The sequence below is a fragment of the Plectropomus leopardus genome, chromosome 20 (genome assembly GCF_008729295.1).
Source record: "Plectropomus leopardus isolate mb chromosome 20, YSFRI_Pleo_2.0, whole genome shotgun sequence".
Lineage (NCBI taxonomy): Eukaryota > Metazoa > Chordata > Actinopteri > Perciformes > Serranidae > Plectropomus > Plectropomus leopardus.
The window spans coordinates 13,075,717-13,089,093 of NC_056482.1; the positions used below are offsets into that span (position 1 = coordinate 13,075,717).

The window sequence follows — 13,377 nt, forward strand, 5'->3', positions numbered from 1 at the left end:
TTGTGAAAACTCTAAGTAAGTAAGTAAGGAAACTCTGGGTTTGCATAGCAGGGGTTTTATCTTTTAATTCCTTATGGTTTCTTTCTTTTGACATCTTTTACTGGTCTTTTTATTTCTTATGCATACAGCACTACAGTAATAATGATTTAATGGACAACACTGGATTTAACTTTCTTTAGTGTTAACTTATTGACACTTTTATCCGCTCTGACTCAGGCTCTTTTTTAAAATATGCGCAGCCTACAAAGACTTGACACATTTATCATAATCCTGCAAAGCTCTGATGGTGGAGCTCGCCATTTCAGTTATTAATATGTTTACATCCACCGGATTAAAATGGAGGCCGGGCCTTTTATTCACCTGTTGCCATGGTGAATGGTTATATCAGAGCTCCATCGATGATGGCTATTTTCATTTAGCGCGCGAGCCTAACTCAGTGTGAACATACTCAGAACTGACTGCACAAACTCTGCTCAGCTGTTCTGAAACTGAAAACTCAGGGTTGTCTACTAAGTGTTCAAGGTTACACTCAGAGTTTGTTAAACCCTCTTTCTGAAACACGCCCCAGAAGTTCAATGTATGTGTACACTTGTGTGTATCTGTTTGCATTCATGTGTGCTTACAATACTCCAACAGGACGCAGGTTGCGGGTCAGGTCTTGTGGTAGACTCGCCTCTGTTACATTGTCATTCTGGAGACACAAACATGTACAGAGCAGATGGTTAGATGAGCAGCAGTGGTGCCATAATGCACATGCACCAGGTGCCAGAGCTCACCCTCTTTTTTAGTAAAAATAACTTTGGTGTAATAAAAGTCACTTGAAAACTCTAGGTTTTATTTTTGTAATTATTAAAATTTCTAAATCTGTTTGGCATCCAATGTCACTAAAAAGTAATCTGGACAATCTTGCTGTTTTACTGATCTAATTAAGCTGCAACATATTTGAGTTATGAGATGAACTTGAGCTCAGCCTGACAGCGTTAACTCTGACACACAATATGTTATGTTTATCCTCATATAAATGCATTGACTGAAGATGACTTTATCTTCGAAATAGTTTGGAAATATGTTGTTTTTATATTGGAGTTTTTAACTAGAAATGCAGGATACATTTTGAACATACATAATTGATGTTTGTGTGTGTGTGTGTGTGTGTGTGTGTGTGTGTGTGTGTGTGTGTGTGTGTGTGTGTGTGTGCGTTTCTTTACAGCTGTGATTGTTCCATTAATGATATAACTGCAACCAAACAAAGAAGATTGTTCAGGGTGTATAGTTAACCAGTTTCTTACCATTTGTGGAGGAGCAGTTAGGTTATATGGAGCATTAATGTATGCTGGACACTCGTACAGTATCTCACCATTACTAAAGAGATGAAAAGAGAAACGCAACTATTGCTTTTGAAGATAGATGCAGAAGCTTAATAACTGTGTAAGTAAGTAATTAAGTACATTTTATTTATATAGCACTTCTCACAGAGAGGACTTACAAAGTGCTTTACAAAGGATAAAGGAAATGCAAAATACAATAGAATATAGAATGCAATCAATATGATAACAATTTAAACTCAGAAAACAGGACTGCAAAGAATTACAGTCATAAAAATAAAAATAGACTATAGTCTTGTTTGTATTTCTTTGTTTGTATTCATGTGCGTGCTACTTACAGTATTCCAACGGGACGCAGGTTCTGCGAAATGCCCCCAGGAAGTCTCTCCGTTAGAACATTGATAGACTAGAAATACAAACACATACAGAGCAGGTGGTTAGACAAGTGGCAATCCTAACTCATGAATGCACCTAAGCTACCAAACTGTGGACAGCTTCATCTTCTATATAGTCCTAAAATGTATTTCTATTCTGTTCTATCCCAAAAATATTCACAAAACCAGTTAATAATCACATTCGAAAAGCTGGAACCAGTGAATTATGGCAATATTTGTTTCAAAATGCAATTTATAAATTATCAAAAGTGTTGTGAATTAATTTTCTGTAAAAACATAGTAATAAAAACAAGATAAAAAATAGGAATATAACACCAATCAGTAAAATCGTGGCAGGTAAAAACAAAATAGAAATAGAAATGTACCATCAGTAAAAACTAGATTTAAATGTGCAAAGATCAATAATTAGTCAAGAGATAATAGTGAATTTGCTCCTACATCATCAGAGCTGTGTTGCTATGACTTACTGATCTCACCGATGGCTGCTGGGACAAAGCTGTTTTTGTATTGCTTGGTTTTACAAACTGAACAAGAGAGGGGACAGCACATATCCTTGTGCCATAAATGTTGTCAGGTCTGTGACTTTTATTTGTTCTTTTGGAAAAGAAGGCCTTTTCAATGTATTTTTGCTCAATATTAAAGTGCTGATTGCCTTGTTTTTTACTCACTCTCTGTATTTTTTTGCTAAAATCAAAAGTATCAAATTGAGAATACAAACAATTAAGAGCATTTGCAGATCAAAATCTGAGTCAAAGCCATGTAAAGTGACAGTGCTGCTGTTTTTTGAGTGACTGAGGCCTGCAATGGCTTTCATGCTTGACCAGGCAGAGCCAAGGTTGTTTATTTTGTTTTCCAATTTTAATTAATAATTCTGTTTTGCTCTTAAAAATTCTATTAAAATGTCTATTTTCAACAATAAAACTCAAATGATATCTATCCCTAACCTATACTCAGTATCTTACCTCTCTCTGGCTGTGCAGGTGACCTGGCTGCATGACGGTTTGTGTTTGCTGGATAGGAGCAGCCTGTGCAATGTTCATTTCTGGAGCAGACATCAGTGGAGCTTCTCCCAGTGGGTTGCACCCTGAGCTGAAGGCTGAGTTGATTTAAATCACCAGCTACTATGACGATTCCATTCAGCTGTTTGGGCATGTTGCTGCTGATGGCATCATTCAATTCCTGCAGTGCATTTTTTTGAATTTGCACCAGAATCTTGTGTCCTTATGGTTCCCAACAAGTTCTGCCCAGAGCCCTTTAAGTGCACTAAGTCTGCCAATCCAATGCAATAGCTTGATCCAGAATGTTAGGGGTTAACCGTGTCGCTGTGAAAATGTCCCAGCTCTCCCATTGATGAGTGAACCTCAATCACATTTCATCCACTTTATTCCCCTTTGACTGGACATTAGCCATAAGAAGGCTTGGTAGAGGAACAGCTCTCGGTCCAAAAAATGATGTTGGAAAAAACTGATGGTAGAAAAAAAATTTCATGTTCTCCCACAACATTTTCTTGAGAGAAATTTCTCGGGGGAAGTAAAAATTTTCTCAGGAAAATAAAGAAACTTCATTGCCAGAATCCTTTTTTTCCACCATCATTTCTTTTTGTTTTCCCTGTCATTATTTTTTTTTTTTTTGCTTCAAACCACAATCAAATTTTATTTCCAGAATCATTTTTTCCCACCATCTATTTTTTTCTCGCGAGTGTCCCTATAGGAGCTCCGTAGTTGTCGATTATTATTTATTTATTTTGCCCATTTTGAGCAGTGTTTGATTTAGGCCCTGTATGTAATTTGGGAGTTGACGGCCCCTTTAAGATCACGCCCCCTTCACGGCCGCTGCCGTGTGTCGGCTTTCTCACTGCTCATACTGATCCCGAAAAGCACAGCACTCGGGGATGGAGTAGAGGAAGGAAAGCATGGATCCCATTGAAGAAAAACCAAGCAAAGCGGTCGACATTTACCGCGACACATGGGTCCGCTTCTTAGGTATGTAGTGTCGTCTTTGTATAGTTTGCGGCGGCTCAGTCAGCTGTTTTCCCTGATCAGACTGTAATACGTGAACAGCACAGGACAGAGAGTTAACGCGACCCTGGAGCTGTGTGCTCAAAGTTAGCATAGCAGGCAAACCACTGTTTAATGTATTTATAGCAAGGTCATTTTGTTACTATAGGACGTAATGGACGACGGCCAAGACTGGATATTAGTGTTTGTGCTTTTTTTCCATAATGTTAGCTAAACATGTGGAGTTATAGTTGTCTCTGTAATTAAGGTTTGTCTATAGAAAGGCAGTTGTTAAGCAAGTTGAAACCAGTGAGTCACACTCAACCACTAAAAAAAAACCCCACAAAAAAACGCCCTCAGCTAGCACCAGACTGAAAGCTGACACTGCTGGGATAGGTACAACTTCCTGTTTCCATTGCTGTCCTTCTCTGATTGAAAAACTGAGGTCGATACTGACATGGGTTACACTATCACCCAATGGGCTGTTAGCTGACAAAGGCACGTGCAGTAAAATAAATAAATAAATAAGTAAACAGTTGAAGGACATCTACACTGCAGCAGTTTCCTCTGTGGAGGCTGCTGTGGCCCCTGGTGCCTGAAAGCTCCTGCTCCCCCGCAGCTTTCATCGGCCAGCAGTGACCACCTTATCCATGTCATGTCATGTGAATCTGTTTATCCCCATCATAAAATCATAATCTGTTTGCTTTCATCTTTAATCCTGGCTGTGCAGGGGATATCTTCATTTCTAGTCTGACATGCGTGTAAACAGGAATGTTATTATTTTTTTTTTTCAACTTTTTATTTAGTCATTTTCAAATATCAAAAGAAAAAGAGAAAAAATATAATTAAAAAAAAAAAATAAAATAAATAATTTTTAAAAAATCATTTAATGAATAAGGGGTGAACGTAATAGTTGATAATAGTTGTAATAGTAATAACATAGTAGCATCCTGGGGGGGGATGTTCCTTAATTGTTAGGTTTTTTTTTTTTGTTTTTTTTTCCTTCCTACCCCCATTCTTCTTCTCCTTTAAGTTCAAGGCTGGGATTTAACCTTAAATATGGTCCATTTTTGCCACTTTTGGTCAAAGTTAGTTTCTCTGATTCTCAAACAGAAAGTCATTTTTTCCATGGCATATAGTTCTTGGAATGTTAGAAACAGAAGTTTCTAATATTTGTGTTATGTTGGTCTCGATAACAAGGCATGTTTTGAGTTGAAACATTTAAAGTTGAAAATAATAGTGCAACATAGGGACAAAAATGGGTATTTTAAATGGAAAGCTTGTCAGTGAACTTGTCAGTTCAGATATTAAAATTTTACATTAATGTAATATTAATTTATTAGAAAAGGAATTGAAAAGTGACATTAGTCGTGTGACAGTTGAAACACTTCATACTATATATACTGTATGTATGTGTGTGTATATATATATAAAATACTCAACTTGTGATATCTTCTCCCTTGAAATGGTTACTTTCATGTCATACCTCAGCACAAATGTTTGCCAAAATGCATTTCTGCCCATCACTGGAATCCTTGGAAATCTTTTGAGTGCCTGGAAAGGATTATTTTTTTATTGCTGTGAAAAAACTGGGATAGTGGTTATGCAACAAAGACTGGATTTAACGTGAAATGTGGCAGTTTTACTCAACTGAACAAGCAGGGAAATCCTGAAATACCTTTTTTGAAATGCATTCATCACTACCCCTCAAGTTTCTATGCACAAACCACATTTCACTGATATAAAAAAAGTGATTAAAACCTGTAAAAACGTTGAAAAATGCAGTTTCACATTTCAAATTGTTTTTAAAACAGCTCATTGTACAATCAAATATTAAAATAAAACGGATCGCTTCCTATTTCTATTTCTATTTCTACACGTAAGAAAACATACTGCCTATATATCCCTCTAAATCCTTCACACTGAACCTGTGAAATAGTGAATCACAAAGGGTAACCGAAGCCTTTGCTCACAGGTCAGAATCGGACCCGTGCCTATTATGCCAGGGCATGGCATATTTTGTTATTAACTGAGTGCTTTGCTGGAAGCTAATCTCATCTGTTATCAGGTTTTATTATACAGCTCTTATCAGTGTTTGCTCACAGGTGCTTCTGGAGCTCCAGATTCAGTCGTTACTTTTCTGTCATTTCACTGCTACAGTATTAAAGCAAGCAGCCTCGAGCCAAGACTCAGTTCCATAAGGTGGTCTTGTTCCTTTTTCCAGCCCTGTCCCAGCAGACGTTTCGACTTGCCATCGTAGGGAAAGCACAGGAAAAGCATCAATGATTTTTTTTTTTTAATCTAAATTCTGTTTATAATTCCAATTTGTTTAAGCCATTACGCAAACTTAAAATTTTGAATTAAAAGCATTTATTATCAGAAGGTGTGACTCCTTATTGTACTCTTGTCTGATGTCTAGTGTGTCCACTGTCCACTGCATATTCTAATGTTCGTACTCAGTTTTTTCTTGTGCAGAACATATTTTTTTTTGTTGTATGGACGTGCATGCTTTTGCAAACGTTTTTTTTTTTTTTTTTTTTATTAGCACTCACTTGCAACTGCAATTTTTGTTGTGATGTGCAGAATTTCTGTCACCCTCTTTCCTGAATCATTAAGTGTGCCGGAAATGTCCTTGTGGATGGCACAAGGACTGTGCTGAGTTTGACTTCATAATGACTGTTAGCAGTATTGCTCAATCTTAGATGATCTAAGTCCTTGGTTTTGATGTGCTCTTTGTCTATTGCTTGGAAACAATAGTTAAAAACAAAGCTGTCGTGGGATTTTCACTCCTACTGGAGTTAGGGAAGCATGATTCACTCCTGCATCCTTTTACTGAAGTCTGTGTGCGTCAGTGTTTGTGTGGTGTTTGTTGTTAACTCTTTGTGAGTACTTGTCAGGTTTTATAGGATAATGCATGGTGCCACACATTTAAGCTGCATTTAAATTTGCTTTTGGCCATTGAAAAAAGTTATTAACGATTTCAAATGACTGTTATAGTATATACAATATTTTTTTAGTTAAGTTTTTAACCTTATAGATTAAATCATGCTCAGTTTTGGCTGTTAGCTTAGAGTCGATTAGTCTAAATTTATGGCTAAATATATCAGAAATTAGTTGTTAGGAGCATCCCTACTCAGGGCATCTGCAGATACCTGTGCTCTCTCTGTTTTTATCGAAGGTGACATCAGGCCGAGGCCTGTATTGACTAAATTAATATAACTCATAGTGATAACCATCAAGCACTTGGTGATACTGCTTTGGGAGATTTAAATCATCCAGATTTGCCAAACTAAAAAGTACACAGATTATCTCAGTTGACACCTAAGATAAAAATCTTGTGTGTATTTGAAAATCCGCTGAGTAGTTATGGGGATTATCTAAATTGAAACAGAAATCTATAATCTGGATCTGATTTTGATTTGATTGCCATAAATGGAGAATAAAGATTAGTTTTTGAGGTGTTAATCAAGCAAAGTCCGACTCAAAACTAAGAAATGTGTACTTCACTGACTTCTAATGATTGTCTCTAATCGATTCAGCCAAAGACTGTTGCTACGGATAAAATAAATCGTCACCAGTCAGTGTTTCTTTGGCTGTGATGTGCTTGTAAGATAAGGGCTTTCATCAGCTCAGTATAGTCTTTGCAACAGCTGCATCAGAATTTGATCTCACCACGCTCTGGTAGCTTTGTTGTCATTAAACTAGAGATAATACTTCCCGTGTGACTGGAGTTAATTTTACCACTGGTTTATACATTTACTGTGGCGTATGGCACAGGTGACTTTTTAATAAGGGAACAAGGGCGTTTGAGTCATTCCCTCCATGTTGAATGGCTTTTGCATAAATCTCCAAATGTTGCTCTCCATTTTCACTGAGACAATGTCAGAGATAAAGTTGAGGTTTATTAGGTTCTTGTATGTTTCAGGATATATGTGCTGGAATTTGGAGACACTACACCACACCACAAGTGCTCCCAGTTGTGACACTACTAAAAGGCTTTTTCATGCTTAAATTAAACCGAAGTTACTTTTTATAGGTTATGCTGCCTTTAAAGAAGACCAAGAAGGTTTAACTGTCATTTATTTTTTAATGTATGCCCACAGGCTACGCCAATGAGGTCGGGGAGGCTTTTCGTGCTCTGGTACCAGTGAGTTTCGTATGGGGCAGCTATGCCGTGGCCACCGCGTACGTCACTGCTGATGCTGTTGACAAAGGGAAGAAAGCAGCTGTGGTAAGATATTACCTTTGTATGTGCTCTTTATTAATACAAATATTGTTCATGTTCAGTTATTGTGTAATGAGAAAGGGGTATAAATGAATATTAGGTCAGTATCACTTTAGATCGAGGCTTACACAGGATTAGCAGATGAATCTATGGGGTTACGAGATACATTAACAGAAAGCAGAAAGAGGTATTTCTACTACATAAAGGTCTCCATTCTTTGCTTTTTTTCTTGTGACTTATAGGAAACTTTTACAGCCTTAGGACTCCAGAAATTATTTAAATTAAGTTTAAACATCACTCTTTAGCTGAAAGTAAACTTTGCTTTGTTGGAAGGAGTTACATGCCAAACAGGTTGGGGAAAAATGTTGATGAATAAAGAAGCCCCTGATAAAGAAGCTAAAACTGAGAAAGTAGGAGTTAAAATTAGAAATGGAATTATCATATTTTTATTTGCATACAGTGTGTTTGAAAACCTAACTGTGATAGCTGTGACCAGCCTCATTTTTTGACACTCCATCTGTTCCTCAAGGCCCACGGGGACAACCCAGGGAAGACAACACGGGTAGCGGTGGCAGTGGTGGACACGTTCGTGTGGCAGGCTCTTGCCTCTGTGATCATCCCGGGCTTCACCATTAACCGTGTGTGTGCTGGGTCACTATATCTGCTGGGCAGAACCACCAAGTGGCCTCTACCAGTCCGGAAGTGGACCACTACAGCTATAGGCCTCTCTACAATCCCCTTCATCATCACTCCTATTGACAGGTTGGCACACATGTATTCGTTGTTTTGTATAAATATTGATTTTGTATGTTACTCATTATTTAAGGTTTAAATTTAAGGCCCAGTCCTGCTGCTGGAAATACTAACCAGAGCACCAAATGTGTATGAATCAGCTGATAAAAGTTTTCCCCACTATTGGTCCTTTGTGGGTGATGTTTGTTAAAATCTATGGCCTAGTCCACACGCACACAGGTATATTTGAAAACGTAGCTTTCCTATGCATTTGGCCTTTCGTCCACACATTAATATTCAGGGACAAGTTTTTGTTGTTTTCTGTTATCTCCTTATGAGGTGTCACGAATTAGGCGATGTTTCGTGCAGAGGAGGATGTGACCAAATTAGTGTTGGCTCTCACCTCACCAACAGAACTTTTTTACAAGTTTACACATTAATGTACAGTTACTTTTTCATTATAGTAAACTTGAAGTTTAGAATCGATTGAGAGGTCCCTGCTCCAGGTAGACTTCTGGTAACAGCTTCTTTTTGGGCTGCTGACTGGCCAACATCGTCTTCTTCTTTGCTGGCTTTAGGAATAATGTATCACTGACAGTTGGTTTTGCATGCTGTTGGCAGCACTTTAGTTGTGATTTTGCAGTTTCATTTGGACAAAGATTTTTTTAACAGTGCTTGAGTGGATGGGAATCTTTTTTTTGAGAAGGAAGGAGTGAAAACCCCAAATTTAAAAGAAATACCAGAGTCCATGTGGACTAGGACTACAGTGCTCAGTTGTTTTAGGAAATGACTGACACTATATGTTTATCAGATGTTTTTATATCTTAAGTAGGAACAAATGGGTTTGGGGCTGAGTGCCACAGAATACAGGTATTAAACTAACCATATTGTTTTTGGTCTTAAAATATTGATATTTAGAAAAAGATGTATAGATATATCTATATAAATATAGAGTAGATAGTAGTCTCTTCAGTTATATTCATGCTTTAGAAATTAATTATGTAAATCAAAAAATAAGTTGTCATTATCAAAATTATGACAAATAGTTTGGAGCTTTAATATTAAGCTGAGTGCATCAGTTTTTGCCCCTTGTCTTACAAACCTAAACATAATAGCACATTGCAATGCATGACAGACATTCCTCCATTTAGAGGTGGTCAGAATATTTTAAATAATGCAACTCTAAAGTTTGGCTTTAACATGAAAATAAAGGTTATTATTCCCACATTCAACTTAATTCGCATTTTTGTTCTCAAGTAGTAAAAAAGGATGCTGGTCTTTGCACAAATGTCCAACCAAGGACAACAGCAAAGAAGTTACACTCCAGCATTTTAGCTCCTCTTGCCTTTATTGCTACGGCTGCTCTTGTGAAGCAAAGAGAAGTTTTCACAGATCACGTCTACTTTAATGAATTGGATTTAGAAAAGCTGCATTATGTATCTAACACCACAATGTCCACACACTTTCCGTGCCCTGTAGGTCGGTGGATTTCCTGCTCGACTCGAGCCTTCGGAAGGTCTACGGTGAGGAAGAGAAGCACAAGTAAGGACAGGTCATGCAGGACAAATTGTCCCCTTCTGGGTAGAGACCAGTCTCCTCTGCAAAGACCTGTGCTGGTTATTCAGCACTGTGAAGCACTAAAGAAGTGTGAAGAAGAATTTCATGGAGCAAGACTCCGCTGTTAGTCAGAGATACATATAATAAAAATTGATTTTTATTTCAGAATTATAACATTTATATAAGTTAAGTTGTTAAAAGTTAAATCCTGCTTCGTGAAATATCCTCGTGGGGATCCTTTACTTCAGCCTCTCAGGGCAATCTGTGTAGCGACGCCAAAATATGCTTGAACAGGAATGTAACAGTATGAAATGTGTATAAATATTCACAGTGAAATCCTGCTTTTTAAAGTATTCTTCAGGAGGGATACGTTGTGCTGTTATATTCCTGTGATCCTCCTCACAGAGAAAGCATCTAAGGTTGCCCTCGTGGTTCAGAGCCGTGAGCTCACCTCATATCCAGATGTCAAGGTGATGAAATACAAACCCACACTGACTGTGCTCGGTAACCATATGCAGTGGTACTGTACTGACAGGCCAAAAAGCCAGTTTGCCATAATGTCCCTCTTATTCATAACTTCAAGTTCGTCTTTGCCTGTTTTTGTTTGGTTTTTTGGTGTCTGTTACTTCGAATAGCTGTTTCAAGTGTCTTGTGATGCACTTTTTCAATGTTTCATTCTACCTTTTTGTTGGTTATGGGAGCCAAGGTTTGCACTGGGAGTATTTTTTACATCACAGTTACAATCTGTTTTATTCTATGTGGTATGTGGGTCTCTTAAAGGGCAGGTCCAATGTTTTTTGCATTCTTTTTTGGGTTTTACAAATTGAAACAACCTCTCAGCTGTTGGCAAAAGGCAGCGATGCAAGTTAGAGTGGTGGTGCTGATTGTTGAAAAATAAGGACTGAAAGGATTAGTTCGGACTTTTTAAAGTAAGGCTGTAGAGGTACTTATCCATAGTATGATTTTTTTTTTTTCACCACCAGACAGCCCTTTCAGTCATTTTACCTCGCAGAACACAGGAGTTGCTTGTCACTGCTTCATTTTTGTTATTGTGTGACTTCGGGATTCAAACTAATCTGGCGTCCACAGCAGTATATTATTTAGCTTCCATGCTGGTTACAGAAAAAGAGCTAATATGGATAATTGATAACACACAATTCTCAAAAAAGCTAGAATAATATAAACCTTAAAAATAAAACAGAAATAATGGACCCGCCTTTTAAATTAGGAATACTTGCAGTAATTTCAAGTAGTATTTCCTGAGTAACTGAATTATTTCTCACCATTATCTAAACAGTCATTTAATAGGTCTGTAGGCAGACAATGTAGAATTATTGAACTTGTTAGTCTGAATATGTTAAATATACGAGTTTCAGACATGTGTAACTAATTCAAACCAGTCTTTCTTGCATCAGCGGCCAAGCTGCTTTGAAATATCTCCCCTATAAACAAGTTTTAAGCTTTATTGTACAATTTTTAACATGTATTCCTCATTGATGCACAAAAGTAGAGATTTCCTTCCAGCAAAAGTACATTAAATATAGTGTCTCACATACTTGTTTAGGCCAGTGTTGCATCTATGCAGACATGGGTTAAAGGGATTCTTTTGAAATACAAAGGTACTGTATGTCTCTAGTATTTCCAATGCTTTTCTTTGAGGAGCCAAGTCATATACTGTATTTCATGCTAAACTATGCAAGGGAAACTTGGGAAGATTGCAGGGATTATTTTCTCTATTTAAAAATAAGGTATGTGGTTACATAATATTGTGAAATAAACAGGGGAATCTGATACTAAATGTAGCTTGAAATTTGGATGAACAAAGAGGAACATACTGTATTAAGAATGGTTATCATTACCGTTTTTTTCTGTCAGTGTACACCAGTGTACTTTTCCAGCAATAATTTTTGTGTCACACCATATTCTCCTTGTTATGAAGGATGTGGTTCACTTTGTCACGGAGAGACATATGCTGAAAGACAAGATTGTGAAAACTTGGGGTGCACCAGTTATGTTTGTGCTTGCTGATGCAACCTGTTTAATAATATTTATTGACAAGACCAGATCAACGCACAACGTCTTTTTATTGGCTTTTCAAATGATCGAAACACGTGTGCTCAAGGATCCGGTGTTTGAAATGAGATCAGGGCTTACTTTCACCTTCAGTTTAACAGCAGAGACCTTTTTCATGTCTGACTTGTCATAGCCAGAAAAGCAAAAGTGTAAGCAACACCCAAGTCAAAGTCTAAACATAGTTTCTTAGAGTGTCCCAGTAAGCCAGTGATTAATTGTATATTGTAACATGGCTCTGGAACTGGGCCACCTTAGTGTAATATACCTATAATTAATATTATTAATTACACTGTGCTTTCCCTGCTTTAATAAGCATATTGGTGCATCCCTTGTGAAAATCTCTATATATTCATATTCATTTTTACATTTCAGACTGTAAACAGAACGTCACTGTATTTTTATTGATGCATGCTGTCAATGAAAAGCAACAGTTTACTTTTTTGGAACATTTTAGATGTTTTCTTATGTGGCAGTATGTTTGTGAGTGGGTTTTATGAGTCTCACTTTCAGCCTTAACTGGAAAAAAAAGATCAAACCTCAATCTTTGTCTTGTGTGCTGTGTAGTTCACAATGTAGATATTTTTTTCTTTCAAATGTGAAAGCTGGAGCTCCTTTCAGTACAACAGACACCCACATTCAGCAGAGCTTCTATTCTGAAACACTGGAGAAAAAAAAAATCTGTTGTGAATTAAACGATAATGAAAAGAGCGTGTGGTTTTTCTTTTAAATATCATAAATCATAGTTTAAAAAAAAAAAAAAAAATTTACAATTCTACCTGAATAGACTTTACAAGGACCTGAATTCTTGAACAGTTGAACATTCAACTCTTGAATTTATATTTAACACATCTTACATTCACATCTACATTTTATATATTCTTATTGTTATTCCTACTTATTTATATATTGTGTTGTACCTTGTCGCATCATACACATTTTACATTTCTAACTTTGCAGACTAGTTTTATATATTGCACTACAGCATAAGGCACATAATTTTATATTTTTGTACACTCAGCACATTGTACATATTTAGATATTTGACATACTAGTGTTAACATTGTTTTTATTAT

The 13,377-nt window shown here is 36.9% G+C and overlaps 1 protein-coding gene across 1 annotated transcript; it reads left to right on the plus strand.

The window, feature by feature from the left end:
- Positions 1–3,596: 3,596 nt before the first annotated feature.
- mtfp1 (mitochondrial fission process 1) lies at positions 3,597–13,012 on the plus strand. Its single transcript, XM_042509904.1, has 4 exons — positions 3,597–3,702; positions 7,821–7,948; positions 8,472–8,704; positions 10,154–13,012. Exons 1-4 carry the CDS (start codon positions 3,633–3,635, stop codon positions 10,218–10,220), a joined length of 498 nt encoding a protein of 165 aa, XP_042365838.1. The 5' UTR covers positions 3,597–3,632; the 3' UTR covers positions 10,221–13,012.
- The last annotated feature ends 365 nt before the right edge of the window (positions 13,013–13,377 follow it).